Source organism: Notamacropus eugenii, chromosome 1, assembly GCF_028372415.1.
Source record: "Notamacropus eugenii isolate mMacEug1 chromosome 1, mMacEug1.pri_v2, whole genome shotgun sequence".
Classification (NCBI taxonomy): Eukaryota; Metazoa; Chordata; class Mammalia; order Diprotodontia; family Macropodidae; genus Notamacropus; species Notamacropus eugenii.
The window spans coordinates 633,626,741-633,648,865 of NC_092872.1; the positions used below are offsets into that span (position 1 = coordinate 633,626,741).

The following is a 22,125-nucleotide window of genomic DNA, read 5'->3' on the forward strand; positions in this document are numbered from 1 at the left end:
CCTGATTTCAAAAATGACTCAAGCAAGGCATAAAGTATTTATTTTCATCAAGTCCATTTTCAAGAGTTTCTCACTCTTAACAATTCTTCATAAAAACTATCAGATACATAGATAGGTCACACTAAGAGTGCAAAGGCATAATGCCAACAAGCCCGCAAATGAGAATTATTGCCCAAACCACTGAGAATGGAAAAGTGGCTTTTCCACCCGCCATCTTCTGGGCTACTCATTCACAGCCCTTGAGATTGTTTTCTGAGGCTTAAGGACCTCAATACTTCTTTATATCCAGGTCTGGCTCCTCATTCAGTCCACTCAAGACAAAAAAAGTTAGATGGAGAAACTGAAAACTCAGTCAGCAGAGGGAGCCAGCCCACCCCTTCATCTTCACCAATGATCCCTAAGGTCTGTCACCTGGTTTCCATCTCCAGAGTGTATGAATGGCCTGAACATTCCCCTCCTTTGCAACCACTTCCTGCAGTCCTCACGGCTGTGACTCTTCTGGAGGGCTACAGTGCAGCTCTTCTAGCATCACAAGGCTAGGGCCCAGCGTTGCCTCTCACCTGCACAACAAAGTACTCCTGACCAACTGGCCGGAGGCTTGCCAATGCTATCTTTATCCAGGCCTTTCATTAACCAGAGTGATGTCTCACCACTTTCATTCCGAATCCAGGAAAGTGGTCAGAAGCATGAACAGAATTTTCTCACATCAAAAACCTAGAGTTAACTTTTGGGTTTCTTTGGGAACATATGGAAGTAGGACCATGAGTTAATACCACGGAGAGAGAAACAAACACATGTAAGCTCCCATTCATGTTCCTCAAGCAGGAGTCTTTGGTGGTTGCTCAGAGAATATAACTGACTGGAGTGATTGAAAAAGCTACATTGCCAAAACACCCTTTTCTCCCATGTCCAGCTTAACCGATATAAATCAAAACCGTGCTTCTGCAGTTCATTTTCAAAAGGAATTAAAAAATAACCCTTGCTACCTAAAGAACAGACATTGTTCTCTGTACATAGGGTTCCTTTGTAACAGGGCACCATAGCAGCAGAGACTGGCTGAACTTCAAGAACAAAAGAATGCATAACCGTAAACTCAAACCGATATCATGCATTCATGAACCGGGAGGTGGGATGAACTCTGGTTGAAGTTCAAGTAGCACTGAACAATGAGGGAGTGCCAGATCAAGCTACCTCAGCTAGCTCAATCTAGTGTCACACAGAGAATTCACACAAACTTATCACTGAAAACAAGAGTATGGGTGGGGTGTGGTTGTAGGGGAGGGATGGAGGGGGAGATGATGGGGGAACAGTATCAAGACGAGGTGAACAACTTTACCTGTATTGTAAGCAACACGGGCTCAATGAACCAACAAACTTACCGTGTGTGTGCGTGCATGTGTGTGTGTGTGTCCTCTTTAGCATTTCCATGCTTGGGACGATTCTAGTATGGTAAGACTGTCATAGGAGGTATGGAGGAAGCCTAAGGAGTTGGATGGTAAAACCATATGAAGAGAGGTGCTTGGCAAGAAGGAAGACCAACAGAACAATCCAGCCACTCAAGCTATTCAAGTCTCCCTGGACGGGTGTGTGGAGGAGCATGAGGTTAGCAAGAAAGAGCACTGCATTCTGGGAGCTAAGAAAATTACTGCGCTGGACTTCCAAGTGTGGGACCAGGTAAGCGGAAGAACATTGCAATGGAATTAGGTGGATACTGCAGTGCCAGGATTTAAAGGAGGGGAGAAGGGGAAAGGCCTTGTTTATCTCCATGCTGAGCAAATTTATTTTGTAACCAGAAAAATAATGTGCCCAGAGGTCATTTTGTATTTTCTCAGTTATAAATCCCCCAAATTCCTGAAGGTAAGCCCTTAGGCTTAAATGAAATGAACTTATCTGAGCCAACAGCTATAAGCTAGATCCTATTTCATATGTTTTTAACATAGTTCCTTCTACATGGTAAAAAGATTTAATTAAACAAGGTGTTTTCAACTGTGAGCCTCCTGGCACTGAGTGGGGGGAGGGAGTATTAAAAGAAAAGCTCTAGGAAGTAGATGATTAATAAGCAGAGTAACAACTAAAAACTTAAAATGCATTTACAGCAGCACAGTGAAATCCTGACTTTTGCTGGTGCAGATCTGAACACTACTGGTATGCCTTGTTAGTGTGAGACTGGCTGATTGATCTCATGTTGGCTGCTTTTTGCAAAAAAAGCAAGATTTGCAAAACTTCAATGACAATTCGTAATTTTCCATATTATGTCACCACTAAAATCCATTGCACATATTTGACATGTTTAGCTGGGCCACCACTAAGTCAGTAAAAGGAAAGTGTAGCATCAATTTTAAAAAGTTATTTCAGGTAACTAAGTATCCTTAACATCAGATTAAAGGGTCCTGGATTTCATCTTTAGTTTCCTATATTCAGACTTCCTATTTGATATTTATTCATATACATGGGCATATCCATTTTACTGGGCTTTCTACATGACCCTTCCCCTTCCCATTTTTGGGAATATCCTACAGTATTTAGTATTTATTCTTACATCACTTGGGGGAAATATTTTTAAAAACAGAAATGTAACAGTACTTATATTTTCCACGCAGATGTGTGTCCAGCCATCAAAGTGGGGTTGGGATGAGTGTTAAATACAACCTGACATGAATCAGGTAGTAAAAAACCATTATATACTTTCCTAGAAATTTAGTTTAGAAAAGTCACCACTGCCAGCTTCTATACTCAGGCTTCACACAAGTGCCAGGATGCATGAACATGAATATTTAACCTCAACCTAAGAACTTGACTGAGCCAAAACATGGGAAATTTTCAAAATCAATAATAACAGGAAACTAAAAATAATGGGGCAGTCCACAGAACATTGTTAACTTGCTTCCTTCTAATTTAGCATAAAATATTCAGACTATATTCCCACCTAATCAGTTTTCCTGAGATTCAGAATAAGATTCATGGCTAGAAGGGATCCTAGAGATCATCTAGTCCAAAATTCTCATTTTACAGGTTGCAGACACAGGTCAAAATAGGGCAAATAATTTTGCCAAAGATCATACAGTTAAGTAACAGAACTGGGCCCTGAACCCAGGTCTTTGGACTTCGTATCCAGGAGCTTTTCTACTATACCATTCCTGGATTTGTGAGTGTAAAAGAGGTTACTTTTTCTTTTTTTAAAAAACAGAAGAAATTAGCTCACTAATTTAGTAGTCCTTGATGATGACGATGGAACATGGCTCCTTTAAATCAGCACAGGTTGTGGGCTCAAGGCTTCACATAGGGGTATAAATATATTCTGGCTCACCAAGTGGAAAGAATATACCTTTTCATTAAATTGCATGTTCCCTACCATACATCCAGAAAACATACCCTTCACAACCACCAAAAAAAAAAAACAAAACCCAAAACAAAGCATTTCTTAGTGAACTAATTTGGTCTCTACTCTTCACTATGAAAGTGGAAGTATATTTTACATTATTTACTTGATACCAATTTGGAGTGTTGTAAGGATATCCCTGCTTATCCATAAACTCAACTCACTGATTTAACTAATCCCAGAAGCCCTCAGGGAGAAAATTATTTTCAAGTGACATAACTTTCCCTGCCAACTTTAAGAGGCACAGCAAAAAAAAAAAAATGTAGCATTTATAGCTGAAAGAGACTTCAGAGATTGTCTAATCCAGTTTCTTCATTTTATGGGTGAAAAGACAGGCCCAGAGAAGAAATGAATTGGCCATGGTCATATGAGAAGTAAAAACTGCCCATTTCACACAGATATCTTTCCAGATTTAATTTTAGCTGGGAATTGTGGTCTGCTATGTTTAGAAATTTTGTGGTTCTAACTTAAATTTTAATTCATTTATCTTAATAATGAAACGAAATGGATTAAAGGAGGAAGGGAATGCGCATTTATGAAGCACCAACTATGTATCAGGCACTATGCTAACGACTTTGCAGCTTATTTCATTTGATCTTCACCACAACCCTGGGAGGTTGTTTTCCCCATTTTATAGTTGAGTAAAGAGGTTAAGTGACTTGCTCAGGATCACAAAATTAGTAAGTATCTGAGGCTGGCTTTAAACTTTGGTATGCCTGTATTCAGGCCTAGTGCTCTATCCACTGCCCCACCAGCTGCCTCTAAATTAAGTAGAGCCAATTTTATGAAAAACACTAGGCAAAACACTGGCAGAAAATGTAACAGAAATCCCAGGAAACTGTGGTTTTAAATTTCAGTTGGGATGTTACATGTAATGATCATGGTGTCTTCTGCTGACGATTGAATAAGAAAAAAATCAGGTCAATTTGCATGCATTTAAATTCTTTTCTATATTAAACAAAAACGTATGATCACTGGATCCACATAGTAATTTATAGGCATTCAGGCCTGTCACATTAGACTAAGATATATTTATAACAGATGACCACCCCAGCTGCACTTCTATTTAATTTTATACCTAGGTAAACTAGCTATCATGATTTTCTCTTGTTTAAAGCCATATCTACTTGTATACTTTTATTTAAAATAATTAAGTAAATTGTTAACTTGTCTTTCTGGAAGTTGAGTGCTCTCCAATCTACTGCTTGGCAGTAACTGGGATCACACACATTAAGATGTATTGCCATGTTCTTTTAAAAATAAAATTAAAAAGTTGGGTGGATGACCATCTGACGGGGAGCCTGCCATTTTATGGGAGGTTGGATCAACTTTGAAGACTCCTGTCAATTTAAAGATTCCATGATTCTTTATGTGTTTGTATGCATATATGTGCATCCATGTGGTCCTGTGAGGGCCGGGGATACACATGCTAGACAACATCACTAGATATTTGATCTTTCTTCTCATGCCTTTGGGGGCAAATCAACAGTGACCATGAGAAGGAAGGCTCCATGTGCAAAGATTTAGTATACATGGATTATTCAAGAGTTGAGCAGGGTAACCTTGTGTCATGGACTGCTTCATAATCAGAGAGGTAGCTGGAGGAAGGCATCTATCTATCTATCTATCTATCTATCTATCTATCTATCTATCTATCTATCTATCTATCTATCTATCTACCTTCATAGCAACTCCCATTCCTAACAGTTGTTACATCAATTTGAAAGCAGTTGCTAGTAGCCCTAATTACCTAGAGAACATAATTCAATCTGCCACTGAACTAGACAAGATACAGGTAAAGTTCCAAATAGAACCAGTTTTGAAGGATAAGTACTGCTTCTATAAAACTGACAATTTTGATACTATATATGTTTAACCATTTACACTGAAAAGAGCAGCCTAAGCTCCAGCCTTGGGTTAATTTCCAAGAATGTCCAAATAAAGTTTTTTATCCAATGGAGAATTTTCCAAATCTCACTAGGTGTCACATAAAGAGTTTACATTAAAGCCTGTCCATGAAGTGTGCTTTTACATGTAGCTAAACTTTTCAGCTGAGATCTTCTTCCAGAGACCTAGGTATCATTTTGAGGCACTAATGATAAAGGGTCCAAGACTGGATTTCTTTCTCTAACCATTGCATCACAAAAGGAGAGAAAAGAACTGGAAGATTTCTGAGTCCCTTCTTTGCCCTGTGTTTGGTGCTTCTGATCCACCCTTCCTTTAACCAGACAGCAGAAGTGGGTCAGGATCCTGAATTCTTTCTCAGCTCAGCGATATGGCTGCTCTGTTGATGAATTCTCTATTGTATTCAAGCCTAATGTTTTTGATCTTTCTACTTTTAAGATTTCATACTCTCACCAGGACCCTAATAAAATATTACTACAGTGCTGTGGCGGAAAATGCATAGATAGACCGAATATTGCATGACCAGATAAATGGTTTTTATCAGTGGAAAATAATAATACGGAAAAAAATTTATCCCTTCTACCAAGCTTTACCATCTCTCCCTTCCCCTGAGTTCAATCCTATTGTCAAAAAAGGGAGTTAAATGAGAGCTGGATCTCAAAATGGAATTAGGTCCGAAGGGAAATGCTAATAAAAGGCTATCTGGGGAGTGTGAGGAAAGCGTTAACTGATGGAAAATGTTTCCTGTATTGCAAGAAGACCACATGCTTCGTATGCAGTATTGCCTCAGAAAATACAGATGTTAGTATTTAAATCAGTTTGTGAAACATGATATGGAGACTTCATTGATATTGCTATAAATATGCAGAGACATCACACAAGCATGCATTGCTGTATCTATATGGATAGGAGGCCATCCCCCATCCACACTCAATTTCAGCACGCACACACTAACTTATTATTGAGCATTCTATCTGGAGTTTGCTGGTTTTATGAGAACAGTCAGTAGCTGCAAGATGAGACTTCCTCTTGGGAGGAAAGAGCTATCTGGTATTGTTTTCCTCCCAGAAACTACCTCTTAAAAAAACAAACAAAAAACCCCCACACTTCTAGAGCTTTAAATCAGTCCTGAGGGACTAATTCCAGAATCCTCACTTGACCTGACACTGAACAGGAATGAGGTGTTACATAACCTGGCCTCTTCAAGATTGGGGGTAAGAGGGGTGAAGAAAAAAAGCTTCTCAGAAATAATGTAGGACCCATGTGGAAAGCCACCATAAAGGTGAACACTTCAAGAGCCCAGCAGTCAATATAAGCAAAAGAAAACTTGAGCATAACTTAAAATGTTTGAACTCAATATCCCTCTCCCCTCCCATCCCATCCCCCCCCATTCCTGTGGTTGGATTTAGGTCCTGGAAGAGAAATAGTGCTGTGATAGTGGAGGGTCACAAAGTCAGTAAAAAGCAGCTGAGATAGTGTGAAAGGGGATGGTTGGATTAGCATGTGTGTTTGGGTGAGGGGCTTCAGGAATGGAAGATGCTCTTAAGGTTTCTGTTTGCTTGATTTGGAAGGAAAGGGTGCCAAAGCAAAAGGATCAACACTGGGCAGTTCTGTAGTCCGGGAGGAAAAGGATGTGATGGAAATGGATCCAGAGATTGACTGCTTGTTGCTTTGGGAAACAACTTTGTAGGCAGCAATGGGCTGGGCTTCCAGGCTTGGCTCATTCTCAGGGCTATAGTGACGGGAATATTTGGACAAAGACTGGGGGCGGAATGATTTGCTGGCCACAGAGCTGGAGGCAACTTCCTTCTGGGACAGGTGACCTTTGTTTCGGTCATTAGGGTGGCCTCCAGTATCCAGAGAGGTTCCCTTGGAAGTGATGTTGTCTAGGCTTTCTGCTGACTGGATAGAATTGGGAGGGAGATTAGACTGGTGGAGAAATCCCACCATGGGATACTGAGCTAGAGGAGGGAGGGCTGCAGGGTACACCCCCCTATCAAGGTTTGCGAGCAGAGGGCTAATAACTGGTGGACCATCCCCCATCTGACTATGGAGAGCAGCCTGTGTGGGTAAATCCACCGAGGCCTGAGTGACCACAAGCTCTTCAACGCTCTTCTTCTTGGTGAAAGGAGCTCTCAGAAATACATCTGCATCCTCAGGCACCTGAGGAGCCACATGGCCCTTGGTGACAAATGGGGCTTTGGTGAAAATATCCATGCCATCATATTGAGGTCTTGCGCTCCTGAAAGGGGCTGTGGCAAAAACATCTGGCTCACCAGCAACCTCTCCAGTCAGTTGTGCAAAAGCTTGGAACTGGTTCTCTTTCCCACCAAGGGCTGTCTTAGCCTCTTCCTTGCAAACTTCTAGTTGAGTGACATTAACATTTTCTACCAACCCTGACTGTGCAGGCTTACAGGATTCGTCCTCTTCTTCAGAATCCATAAGAAGAGGCCGAGAGCCGCTGCAGTCCAACATGTCTCCCTCAAGATCTGTCCCTTCTTCTTCACTGCTATGAAAGGAGCTGTTGCTGGAAGGCCTACCTCGTGCCAAATAGTCCGATTCTAAATTATTCTGAGATTTGGCCCCTCGCCCCCTGTTAGAGTCTGGTTCCAGTGGAAGACCTTGGTGAGAAGGCTCTTCAAACGGCTCAACACTTATTGAAGGACAGGAGTTTGGCTCTCTCTGGAGACCTGCAGAGAGCATCAAACAGAAAGTTACTGAATAGGTTAGTGTGGAAGGGTCCCCCAATTCTGAATATTGCCCCCACCCTGCCCACATGGCAGAAACATCATGAAACTAAACAACAAATGTGGTCAATGGGAAGGGGGAGAAAATAAAATGGAAAACGGGAAGAAGAAACCATGGCAAGCAGGCAGGGAAACTGCACACAAACTGGAGCCCAACCCATCACCATCTCACATCTTGGAACATGACAAGTATGAGGCATGGGAAAAGGAGATGAAGATGTTAGACACACACAGACATCCAGAGCTACTCAACATTCCCTTTCACATGGCCAGGCACCAAGACTCTCTCTCTATCCGCTTCTGGTTCATAAATGAACAAAAACAAGCCCCATCAACATACCCAGGCACACCTTCACAGCTTCAGGCTATGCAAAAGCTCAGTCTCTGGCATGTGGCGGGCTCCATGCTGCCTGTTCCATCACCAGGGGAGAAACCTTCGGAGGGGAAGCAGACCCTGGCTTCTGGATAACTATTTCATTGAGGATGGGAAATGTCACAAAATCTTGTTCAATGAGCCAAAAGCTTATGAACCTTTAAAAGTCTTTACAATAAGGGAGATCTCTGGGGGGATGCAATTTAAATATATGTAAAATAACTGCCTTTCAGTAGAGTTGTTTCTGGAATTTTTTTTTCAGTTTTCTAAACTGGCCAATACTTGGTTTAAAAAACAAGCCAAAAAACTCTATTTAAAAGCTCTCTCTTCAAATTGGCAAGAGTGTGTTAAGGACCCAGGTAGTGACCTAGGCATTAGCACACACCATAACACACTAGTCTCTTTTCGCCTAGCTCTAGGCATCTCAAAGGTGTTCTGGCTTAAACACAATTTATGATGGTTATCAGAATACAAGAGAGCTTACCTTCAAGGCAATATTAGCAGCTTAGAAGTATGTCATTGGACACATGTTAGCAAGAGGGCAGCAAGAAGGCACAGATAACTAAGCAAGAAGAATACAGATGAAGGATATTTGGGGTGCTAAAAAGGCATTTGTTTGCTCAAATGGTCAGAAGAGTGTAATCACTAGAACTTTAGAAAACCTAGGGTTGGAAAAGGCCTTTAGAAGTAATCTAATCTAATCTCATTATATTACTGATGAGGAAACTGAGGTCCAGAGAGGCAAACTTGCTGTCCCATTGTCACACAAGTAATAAGCAAAGGAACTGGGATTTGAACTTTGGTCCTGTGGTTTCAAATTCAGTGTTCTTTCTACTATACTGTCCTGCCTCTTCATAACTCATTGAGATGAGCTGGGATGTTACAAATTCAACCACAATGCAGACGTACCTTGACCCTCCTCCCCGTCTATTCCCACCCAAGCTGGTAAACAGTGATGCAATTTGTGGGCATTCTCCCCCAATGTTCTACACCTGAATTAAGTACACAGTACGCAGCAGGAGAGGCACCAAAATCAGTTTATTGGGAAACATTCACTTGGATACATTACACTGTAAAGTAAAGACAGTGTAGAGATAAGTGAACATTTTATAAGTTGCTGTACAAAAATACTATTTGTTTCTCTGAAGCCTATAACTTATTTTTTTTAGCGATGCTTCTTTAAACAGTACTAATCTCAATATTTTGTCTGCAAGTAACAAAACGGTTTGACATTTTTTAAAATTTTCCTTCCTAACAGTTTGACTGCAGTGACTATGCTAGTGACATTTTAAAATGAAGGTGGAAAGCCTTGAACTAGTATGTAAAGCTGAACACTTTCCATACGGTAGTGAAAGGATATGATGGTGACGGGAACTTGCTTTCAAGCTCTAGCTTGTGCAGGGAGACTGGAGATACGATAGCCTTGGTCAGCACTAGGTTGGGCAAGAAAGAGATACCCTTTAAGGGGGCTTGGCTCATTTCACTACTCACTCACTTCTCCTTAGTAGGAGTTTTCAGACTGAAGCTCACTTTCCTGTTTAGGAATGACAACTTTGGGTCTATCATGGCTGACTTAAAAATGTCATTTCTATAGGACGTTCAGAAGAAAGGGAGCCAAGAAGCTTTCTAAACAAGGATTTTCATTCCCAGAGATATAAGTCGTTTGGAAGGCCCTCCTTGCCTCCCACCTCCAAGCACCCCACTTCTGTCTGCCAACACCATTTCCCCCAAACTTCCTTACAGGCTCATTAAAGAAGATATTTCATTAAGTTGGTTGTACAGCATACTGAAATAACCAGCTGAAGAGTGAAAATCCAGTCAGGCCAACTATTTGGCATTATATGGTTGAAAGAAACTAAACAGTAGTTGGAATTCAGGATGAAAAATGAACAAGCAAAACCCTACCCAAATCTCTTGATTTAGTTACACCAGTGTGTGTATGTATATGTGTGTGTGTGTGTGTGTGTGTGTGTGTTTAAACGTACAGACAGCATAAACATTGTCCACAGAAGTATTTGTATTTTGGATCCTGGCCATGTTCATTATATAGATTGATGAGAATTTCCAAATAGTGTTCAGATTCAAGCAACTCTCACCTACTTCATATGGCTGAGTAGTACGGAACAACTCCCTGGTCACTGGGGAAACACCAGGCTTTAATCAACCAAGAATCCATTAATCATTACACACCAATGATAGTGGAATCCTAAGAAAATCCTCATTAGTCAAAAAAGGTAGAGGAGCAAAAGGAAGGAGCTGAAAAAGGAGTTCAATAATATTCATTCTAAGATTATTCTGGGCAATGGAAAAAATCTTACTTCAAATTCCCACCATTCCTACGAAAGGGAAGATGCAACCACAAGGACCCTACAAAATCGAACAGATTAATTTGATCCTATCCCCTTAAAAGGTGGACAGACCACACCCTGTCTCGCAAAAGCATTAGTCTTTCTTTGGATTCTTCGTGGCCAGAAAGATCCACTTTTGAGTTCACTTCCTTTGGGAGGCTTGAATCCTTCCAACATTAGTTCTCCTTTTCATAAAGCTTGTGCATGGGGAGAAAACGAAAGGAACCGGACAAGGATAGAGATCAAGTCTACGAAAACATCATGCCTAGATATTTAGCTACAGAGCCAGACTCAGACGCAGAAAGACCTGGGTTCAAGTCCTACTTCTGACATACACTGGTTGTGACCCTGGGCAAGTTCCTTAGCAACCTCCCTATGCTCTAGGCTACTCATTAGACTAAGCTGCAAAGAAGGTGTCAATATGCATTGGTACAGGGATTATCCTTACCTAAGAATGTCCTATCTCAGTCTCTGTCTCTGTTAAAATGCATTGTACATCTACAGAATCACTGATTTCATATTCTGATGGATTGTATGTAGCAGTAATAGCCATGGTGGTAGTAGCCACTAAAATAAGGCAGGAAAAGGAGTAAGGATTTCTGAATGATAATCCAAAAACAGAAAGCTGTTAAATGAATTTCACTGGGTACAAAACAGCTACCGTCTAAGAATCACAGCACTGACAGGGACCACAAAAGCCATATAGGTCAACTCATACGTCAACAGGAATATCCCTGTGCTTTGATGATCGTAGCAAGTGGTCATACAGCTTCTATTTGGGAAACCCACTACTTCCTAAAACACCCCATTCTTTTTATGGGTAGCTCTAATTGTTAGGAAGATTCTCTTTTCATTGTACCAAGATGAGTCAATTGAGATATGGCAAAATGATTCTAATCCCTTTTTCCACATATCTCATTAAATCTTCAAGACAGCTCTTGTGACTCATCTAAGGCTTCTCCTCACCAAGGCAAAACATACCTAGCATGGTTTTTGGATCCCTTTGCCATTATGATGACATTCTTTGGACATATTTCTGCTTGGCAAGGGTCACCCTAACATGCAGCACCTGGAGGCAAACACAATTCTCCAGTTGTGATCTGACCAGGACACGATACAGGAGAATCATCGTCTCTCTCACTTGGGACACCATCTCAATCAATGTGATTTGGCTTTATATTTGCTTTTTGGCTGAGATAGTGACATCACAGTTCCCTAAAATCTCCAGGTCCATTTTTGATAAGCTGTTTTGCCTGTGTCCCTTAGCTTAAATAGGTAATCTTCCAGTCACAATTGTTTCTCAGCATGTCCTGATGCTCTACGTAGGTAATTCTAGTGACATCTGTTTGGGCATGTGCTTTGGGCTGTTTTTCCAGACGTGATCATGAATTTGCCTTTATACATCCATATTCTCTTGACTATTTTCCCTAGTAAACAATAGCACAGAATTTACGCTGTCTAGCTCGGCTAAGGGACATAGTTTGTAATCATGGAATAGAATGGAGCTAACTGGTCTAAGTGGGGATTCCAAGCATAATCTTGGCTACATCAGCACCATGATCCTGATGCTTGGTTTCACTTCAAAATCTGAAGGTGTTTGAGATGGAGAGAGAAAAGAAAAGAGAAAAGAGAAAATTTTAGATGGAGAGAGAAAAGAAAAAAAACTTTAAAAAAATGAATGTTAAAAATTGCCTTTGTGATTTGGTGGTGCCCCATAGTACCCCTAGAAACTACAAACCAAGCACAATTCAACAAAATCCCATATGCTTCAGAGAGCTAAGCAGCATGGGCGGCATTAAGAAAAATACTTGCTGACTTGACCTACCAGTTACCCATCTACTGGCTCATCATTCGCTTCTGAATTAGGGCTCAAGTGTTCAATTTCATAAAGTCATAGGATTTAAAACAGGCAGGGCTCTTTGGAATAATATGATCCATATCCCTGCTACCCAATGAGGTTAAGTGACTTCCCCAAGGTTATACAGTGAGTGGCAAAGGTAGGATTCAACCTTCTGTCTTCACATCCAACGTTCTTTCTCTTGTATCACAATGTCTTTAAGGCCCTGAATGACTGATCTTAGCAACAGTTTCTCTACAAAACATCTATAATTCAGTGTGCTCCAAAGGGAAAAGGTTCAATGCTTAAATTTCCCTTATGGCTTGCAGCATGTTTTTCACAAGAGAAATTTTTACTTTACTTTGAATTGCAAAATAATAACACATGCATCTAAGGAATTCATGTACATCCTGCAGATGTCTTTGTATACTTAAAACCACTGTTTTGGAGATGTTCTTACACAGGTTAGAGGAAGGAATACAGAACAGAGTGCCTTATGACAAAGAATCTCAAAAAGTCCACAGTTTGAAAAATGCAAAATCCTCACCAAAAGGCCAGAAAGACAAGTTGTTGATCAGAGACATATACGTTTGGTGGATTTCTTGGTTTTGGTTGTAAAAATAGACCTCTGATTGTTCAGTCACATGTGGCTCTAAAGGTAGAGAAAATCCCTACAACTAGGAACATGGGACTTGGTGGCCTCCAGAGGTTACTGATAGATATGACTGGTGCCTCTCAGGTCAATGGGGATGCTGACAAGGGATCTGTGAGAAAGCCTCTGTCAGCATGTCAGTCACCCATAATAAGTCTGCTTGCACAAGTCGATGCAAATAAGATGGAATAAGTGGGCAGCTGTAATACAGACTTTTGTTTTCCAGTTTTCCTCCCATGTACAACAGATTTCTATGGAGGAGGAGGTGCTTCTTTATCTGATTATTAAGATTGAATCCAGATTAGGTATGATATTCTCTCTTTTTTTTCCTATTTCCTTTCCACACACGCTTTTTTTTTGGTGCCATCTTCTTATACCAATGGTGCCACCTCTTTTCTGAAAAGTTCAAGAATTCAGCTCCTTCTGTAAAGTTATACTATTTACATTTCTAAGCACGCTCAGTAGTGAGATGAAGATTCTATTCTCTTGAATTTTTACATAAGGACATTCTGCCTACATTTATAGATAGAGCTTTATTTCTTTAAAATATTTGGGTGGCAATTCCTAGCCTTCACATTTTGACTTAAATTCGTGTCTATCTGTCTGCTTTATCTTCTTGGGGGAAGGACAGAATGAAGACTGGTGTTAAATATATAGTTACATGATAGAAGGAGTTATGTGATAACTCAATTTCAAATTCTCAAAGTAGATAAAAATCCACACTGCCACATTTAAAGAAAGACTAAAAACAAAAAAGCTTTTTCTTATCTGGCATCTACCACTATTTGGTGATTTTATTTGCATAGTTTATCAACACCCAATCCTTCTCCCCAACTCCCCATGGTTACTAAAATACAGTAGAAATAAAAAAAAAAATACCTTCTGACAGTTGAAACTATTGACTGGTTATATTCAAAGGGATGTCATGTGACAATCATTTTCTCCTAGGAAACAAAGGCATAACCACGTGAATGCTAAGGGTGTAGGAAAGATAAAGGCTTACTTAATGTCAGTGAGATCTCTTGGTGTTTGAAGGAGGCAAATTTGGTTTTTATGGTACTTGGAATTTCTGGAAAGAGACCATGTAGGATTTAAAATCCAGGTTATGATTCTTTGTCTTTTGTTTTAAAGCTTGCTGGGATGCCTGCAGTGTGGTTAGTTAAATACCTTGGAAGATACTGTCACAGCTTTCTAAGCTCTCGATGGTTTCTGGACTGTGGATGTTAAGAAAAAGTGGAATAAACTAAAAGAAAGCCGTAATCCTGGAAGTTTTAGTTGGGCTGAAGTTGTCTAGCAGAGATAGGTTTTATTTATTCAAGTTCTCACATCTTTGTGCCAGGATAAAGCCCAGCAGATTCCATTAGTGAACACCACTGAGGTGAAAGTCATTGCAAAGTAGTCATCTGTCAGAAAATGGAAAGAAGAAGCAACCTCTGTCACTCTCCAATTCTTTAACCAGGTATGTAAAACTTTCTACAGTTTGGCTCCAAGCTACTTTTCCATCCTTTTCTCTCATTATTCCCTTCACTTACTAGAAAGCAATAGGGACTGCATCTATGATTATTTCACTGATAAAGGAAACTCACAAATGAGGAAACTCCTTCTGCCAATGCAGGCTGGCACTTTTCTGTAGTACACGACAACAGATCTTCTGTTAATCATCCTAGAGTTGCCTAGAAAGAACACTGAGAGGTTCGGTGATTTACCCAGGGTCACACAGGTGAGATGTGTGGCAGACAGAACTTCAGCCTAGTTCTCCTAAGACTGAAGGACAGATCTCAAACTACTATGCCAAGCTGCTTCTCACACACTAGCTATTTCAGCGGAATGAGACTACTAGCTGTTCTGCGAACTCAGTCATTCTTTCTGGCCTCCATGCATCTTTGTGGGGTGTTATTCATGCCCGAGAAAACATTCATTCCAAATCTTTGCCTGTGAAAATTCCTCTCCTCCTTTAAGACCTGGCAAAGGCAGCATTTCTTCCAGGAAGCCTTCCTTGACACCGCTCGCTCTTCTCAAATTTCCCCAACACTAAGGCTAACTCTCTCCTTTGCCCCACTATAATCGACCTCATAGCATAATTATTTGTGTAGATATTATATTCTCCCTCCTTACCCCCTGCTCCTCCAGGGCATGAACTAGGCAATTATTTCGTTTTTGTTTATTTAAAGCTTAGCACTATGTCTTGTACACTATAGGTAGTTAATACATGTGTGTTCAACTTAAGTCGAATGAGTTTTTTTCTTGGACTTATTTTGGCCAGACTGATTAGCAGCCACAGGCCTAATTAGGAAGGACTACCTCTAATATATACTATAAAAAGAAAAATCAATGGCATTTTGTGCAGAGGTGTAGCCTATTGTCAATTATAAAATACAAAGGGAGGGTTCCAGTTTTTCCAAAGTCAGTATACCAAATTTTGCAAAGAAATTTAATTTTTATAATCTCCAAAAAATAACAACAAAAAAAAAGGGCCATCTAAATAACTTCCTTTTACAAGGTGACTTACCCAAGGTGACACAGGGAGTAAATGAGTGAGGGAGGATTTGAGCCCAGTCCCCTGTCTTCAGATTCAGTGCTCTCTGCCCTCTACCTTGCTGTTGTTAAAGATGATATAGAAAGAGTAAATCCCACTGACCTTGAGTCCCCAACTCCTCTATTTATTAGGGGTGTGATCTTTTCCTACCAGGGCCTCAGTTTCTTTATGTGAAAAATTAGACAACTGAACCAGATGATATCACATCCCTTTCAGTACCTGTAATAACAGATGCTTTGCTTTTGAAAAATAACAATTTATTTTGAAAAGTCCAATAAATAATACATGGCAGGCTCTTTTAATGTGTAGTATTTACAAAAGAAACCACATAACCCAACAAATTTCCACTTTTCCAGTAGTGTTACTTATGGAGACCATGTCAGCTTCTTCACTCATGATTAAGGGAACTCATCATTCATCCTTGGCATTAGACAGAGATTTCTCCAGTAATGTGAACAGTTGTACTAACCCAAGTCACCACTGGGAAGGAGGGGAACATTCCCTTTCTTCCCATTCCTATGTCAACTTTCTCTTTTGTGTTCCTCTCTTATCCCAGGTACCTCAAACTTTCCAGCACACTTACTGACTCTTTTTTGAAGATGAATTCACCCTAAAGTTATTTAATGTTATCTTTCCTGAAGTTTTTATTTCAAAAGAGGACTGACTATAGGGAGAAGGCAATGCTTAACTTGGAAAAATGAATCAACTATGATGGAATTTTAGGTATAAAGGACTTAGTGAGAGCAGTCCGTAAGAAGGGGTGGGGTGAACTTTCCCAGCACTCCTAAAATCATCCTGCAGGCCATTACCTTCTCTATATAAGGTATGTCCTCTTTGCAATAAATTCAGTACCTAATCACATGGTCAGTATTCTATGAAAGTCAATGGCCTGATGTACTAGAGAATTATAGATCCCAGTTGAGAATCCTCACTCAGTGGCTGTCAAACAAGAGGGTTGGACTACATGATCTTAATGGTCCCACTTTGATATGGTCAATCTATTTTTGGGGAGGGGAAGGAGTAGAAAGTGGGGGAGTTCCAGATGTGTGATTTCATCAGTGTAGGGAATTCCAAGTCTAAAAATTCAGAACCTTTTCCACTGAGAGGAATCTACAACTAGTCTCTAACTTACACACTTAGAGACACACACTTAAGAAAGCTGCCTAGGGCACTTCCCTAACTTTTAGGTAATGAATCCAAATCTTCCTGTCTCTAAGGTCAGCCCTTCATCCACTGCAACCTCATGCTCCTCACTCTCACTCTACATACAGGGAAATTGTCACAAAGTCCTGACAAAAAAGTCACAACTGTGACTATTTAATTTTTTAAAGATTCATTACAATTTGCTCCTACATGTTAGTTAAGAGGCTAAAAACAAACCTGATATGTAATTTCATAGCTGGAGCCAAGTTACTCTGGGTAAACAAAGAAGATCTCTTTTGGGATTGCTTTCAAAGTCTGCAGTACATTCAAAAGCCTGGAGTCTGTGGGGACAAATCTTTGTCCTTTGAGGAGGGAAGGGACACTTTAGGAGGTGGAGTCATTTGATGGCAATTCCAGTTATCAAGCTAGGGGGTGTTAATTTCAATTAAGTACCAACTCTAAGGAACGATGTGACAGGTGTTCCTGTGTGGTCTGGTTTATCGATTAGCCCTGAGGCCTGTCCTCTTTCCTCACCCAGGGAAGTCAGAGTAAAGATGCTTAAGTGACAGTAGGCAGATATCACTGGGACAAGTACACAAGACAGTCAGGAGAACCACTTAGAAAATAAGTTATTTGGATGTATAAATTCTGATATGTTTGTTAGAAAAATCCAACACAGTACTTTAAAGTCATTCCTCAGAAAGCATTCAATTCAGCAGAATCTTCTGTTTTAATATGGTCACTGAATCACCAAATTTCAGAGCTGGAAAAGCCCTTGGAGGGCTTATCAATGTCTACAATGTGTCTAGTAAGTGCCTTTTCTAGCATCTTCTGGTTGAATACCTCCAGTGACAGAGAACTCTCTGCCTCCTGGATATCTTTAATTATTAAAAATTCATTCCTAACTCAAACTTAATTTGTCTTTTTTTGATTTCTAACTGTTGCTCCTACTTTTTTGCTTGGAGTCCATGGTGGAACACATAACCAATGGGATAGCTCTAATTGTCAGAAAGTTTTTGGGTTCAGTCAACCTCTGCAAATCCCATCTACTCCAAGTTCTGTCCTATGGGATCAAGTAGTAGCTATTCCCTGGGACAGCCTTTCAAGTACTTGAAAAGCCAGGATTCCCTCTATAGTTTCTATCCTTCAGGCTAAATATCCTTAGTTTCTTTAGTCAGTTCTCACATAGCTCCTGGCTGTCCTCCTCTTACAGAGTGAGGGAGGATTTATGAGTGCCCTTGCCCTCAAATGTGCTGCTCAGAACTTAACACAGCCCTCCAGAGATGGCCTAAGCTGGGCAGGGTACAAGTAGGACTAGCACCTCTTCTCTCTTTATGATGCCTACAGTCAGGTAACTTTCTTGCCAGTCAGTTGAACAATAAGCATTTATTAAGTGCTTACAATTTGCTAATTACTGGAAAGAAAGGCTTCAGGGATTTGAATTAGGTGACCCAAGTATCTGAAGGCCAGGGAAGACAAATCAATTTCTAGTTATAATGATCACCTTTGAAGTATTATGGTAAAAATAAATTATGCATATATATATATGTATGTATATGTAACCCATGTATACATATGTGTCTGTACACACAGGTATGACGTCTATGTCCACATCTAGATATATAGACATCTCTATATAACCATGTATCTTTCTACAGGGTGTCCCAAAAGCCTTAGGGCAGTTTTAACTATAAAAGTTTAAAGCTGCACTTAGACTTGTGGAACAACTTGTAGAGTACTTGCTCATTTCTTTTCAGGCTAACAAACTAAAGAACTGATGAATTCAGGCTGCTCCCGTGCTGCTCTATTTAATAAGATGCCATGTTCAAATTTTTAAAAAGCAGCTATGATGGAATCCCCATGGGCCTTTATTCAAATAAAAAAAAGTGTTGGCCCTATCGAGTGAAGCCTCAGAGAGCCAACTAACCATGTTAGTACAATCCTGTTCAAACACTTCACAAACACAAATGAAGCAACGGCACACAGGAATTGCGCTGTCAGTCACAGAAGAACATCAGGATGAAGCATCCTTCACAGTTCTTCGGAAGTAAAACCAGATGATCCCTAAGATGATCTACACATCCTGTAGAATGCTATGGAACATTAAGGGACCTTGGAAATCATCTTGTTTGAAGTCCTTTTACCAGATAAAGAAACTGAGCCCCAAAGAAGCTAAGTTATTTGTTTTGGGTAATACATGAGCCTAATGTCAGCCTCTAGATTCCCAGGCAAATATTCTTTCCACATCACAATGCTTTCTACCTTCCAGCTTTGAAATTCTATTCTCTTAACCAGTGACTAGAATTACCATCCTATTTTACTTGTTCCTACTTAAAAACAACAACAACATTAAAGTTAACATTGACTTTAAAAATCTGGAAAGGGCCTAATTTATTGGGTCATTCCCACATGTTCTCAGCTGACAGATACTTGATTTTCCTCCCATACCCCTGAAGAACATGACTCAAAAAATTGAGTGCAGCCATCTCCTTCCAGCTGTTCCAAGTTCCAAAGCCCTGGAGGTTAACATCTTTGAGTCTTGAGCTTCTTTTGTGTCCAATTTTATTAGCTATTTTCATTAAAACTTCCTGAGCCAGACCATTATGAAGTCAATACATATTAATCTAATTTAAGAGCCAAGTGGAAGAGTGACCATTTAAACCCAATTCTTTCATTTTCTCATAATGATATTCTTCATGACTTTATTTGAATTCAGTAGTTAGGCCATATGAATGAGACAATCTTATTTTAAACTAAACTATTATATCTCCGCTGGCTGATACATTCTGTTTATGTTCAGAAAAGAGAATAAAATTCTGATCTAAAGCATTAATTCAAAACATTGCTGTTTATAAACATTTCCCCCTTCCCGACCATAAGAAAGCAAACCAAGTTCCATTTTTATTGTTGATGAAACTCAGCCAATTGACAAAAAGATTTCACTGACACTGTGTTGGCGTTTCATCCCCAGCAGGAAGATTTAATTCTTGAAACTGAATAAAACAAAACAAACCAAAAAGGGACCTCCTACCCTAAAACAGGCTTGTTATTTGGCCAACTGGCTTCAGCCCACAGTGGTGCAATTGAAAGAGAAAAGAATGGAAAAGAGACTCGGATCCCAGCTCCATTGTTTCTCTAAGGCCGCTCACATGGGTGAGCTCAAAGCTTCCCCTCCAAAGTGCAGAGTCTTGCAGGCTTCCAGGGGTATTGACAAATGGGTCACCACCCCTTTTCCCCTTTCTTCTTAAAGTGCAAATGTAAAGAAGGAGAAATAAAAGTACTAGATCTAGAGCCAAGAGTGTGGATGTGGAATTTTATTTACAGAAATCTTTTCAGCTAAGATCTGGATCCTTTTTGAGGGTGAATTATAGAGCCCGAAGTGGAGGTGGGGGGAGAGTAGGTAGAAGGCTTGCCCAACCCACCTCTTCTCATGGACTTTCATCTGTAGCTTTTTCACAAGCGGAAAAACAAAACAAAACAAACCACAATTCATTGAATAGCATGAGCTCCATAAGCAAACAAAGGGCGACCACTAAACTTGTGAGTATGTTGGTCCAGAGTCCTTTATTTCATAAACAGTGTTTTAAAGTCAGTGAAGAACTCTGTGCTGTTTCTTGATGTTTGGCTTATAAGCCAAGGAGAGCAAGCAGAACAGCGGCTGGCAGCCTCCAACTTAAACACCAAGGAGAAAGGAAGGTAATTTAGCCTCGGCCATACTGTGCCTAGCCCGTCAGCACACCCACCTCTGATGACCTGAACAGAAACACGCACTTACTCTACAAGGACAAAAGATTGGCAGGAAGCTCATAGCAAAACACTTGTCAGCTGAGGAGGATCCCGGAACTTACAAGGTGGGGCTGCCAAGTAATTACAAGGAAAGGGGAGCATAAACCCTGTACAGACACCTGACATTGAATTGGAAACGCCAAGTGGAAACAGAACTAGTCAACATCTTCATTTATACATAATTTACAGTATTCAATTCAAAATAAAAATCACAAGAAAAATACATCCGTTTCTGCTATGCCTTCTCCCACCCCCACCCCACCCATCCCCCAAAAAACAAACAGAAAAAGTGGCTTCTAATTAAAGATATAATTACCACCACTGTCTATATTTTGGTCTAATTCTGAGATCTGGGCTTGGGACAGGTACAACAATAGGAGTAGCAATACTTGGAATGCAGTTTACCCCAAAATCGCCAGTGTTTGCAGTCATGTATCTTGGTCTCTTCATATCCAAGAGGTTAAAGGAATGCTGAACAGATTTGGGGTGAGGTGGGATGCTAGTGGGGTGGCATGTGAAATCCCTTAGCTAAGTCTAACTTGGTTGGCTAGGGCAAAACCCAATTTCTCTCACCAAGCATATGCTACCAACAAGGCTCTCTAGCCTCCCTTAAGCCTTAGATCCATCCCCAGTCTATTGCCTCCAGCTGAGAACATTTTAATGGTCCATCTCCAATAGGTGATGCATTAAGAAAAGAAAAGAAACAGATAAACATATTCATCAGGCCTAAGGAAAAGGGCTTTGGGAGTACTGGCTTGGGAGGCCATTCCTACTGAGCACAAAAGAGAGGACACCAGGTGACAATTAACTAGTTCGGTTACACTTGAGCTTTTGGTCAAGCTAGATAGGGACTGATTCCAGCAAAAGTGAGGCTTTGTGGCAACTATTTCACAATTTAAGCTAATGCTATTGAAAGTGGGTTCATGAGAAACCATTGACAAAATAACTGGGAGGAACTTGCCGAGAAGTATCTCTGGAAGGCCATCTCCTTTCCTTAATGTTTCTAAGGGTGAAGGTGAAAGGTGAGGGTAAAGGATTGGCGGGTCCCTTTTTTTTTTTTTTCAAACTAGAAAAAAAATCATTTTGAAGGTTAACTCCTCTGGAATGAAAACGTAGATTACGGTATGAAGGTTACAGAACTGCATCTGCTACTGGGTCACCGCTACAGGTCTATGAGCTGATCCACCAGCAGCAAAGACCTGGCTAGGTTGGGAAGACTGGACTCAGAGCTCCCACTGCTGTTTCTAGAGTGCCCACCTGGAAGTGGAGAGATAGGAATTCAGTACAGAACACAAAGGGTTAAGGTTTAGATGTGCAGAGCAAAGCAACCAAGAAAAAGAAAAAAAAAACTAGAAGCAGTAAAAAAAAAAATCTATGCAAGCTATTTGTTATTGGTTAGAATTTGCAAGAATCAAAATG

The 22,125-nt window shown here is 40.3% G+C and overlaps 1 protein-coding gene and 1 long non-coding RNA gene across 20 annotated transcripts in view; one reads left to right on the plus strand and one right to left on the minus strand.

The window, feature by feature from the left end:
* Positions 1-23: 23 nt before the first annotated feature.
* The window catches only part of AAK1 (AP2 associated kinase 1), a 335,873-nt gene continuing 313,771 nt past the window's right edge, over positions 24-22,125 (minus strand). For 16 of the 19 annotated variants that reach the window (XM_072635329.1, XM_072635330.1, XM_072635338.1 and 13 more), the window contains one exon: positions 24-7,974. In XM_072635329.1, the coding sequence (XP_072491430.1) occupies positions 6,827-7,974 (1,148 nt within the window). In that variant the 3' untranslated portion in view covers positions 24-6,826. Of the gene's footprint in view, positions 7,975-20,465; positions 21,964-22,125 lie in introns of those variants that run through there. The other 3 variants (XM_072635349.1, XM_072635348.1, XM_072635346.1) reach the window with 1 other exon arrangement.
* Positions 7,969-20,555, plus strand: LOC140520900 (uncharacterized). Its single transcript, XR_011972699.1, has 2 exons — positions 7,969-14,700; positions 18,678-20,555. It is a non-coding gene; the product is annotated as an uncharacterized lncRNA (long non-coding RNA).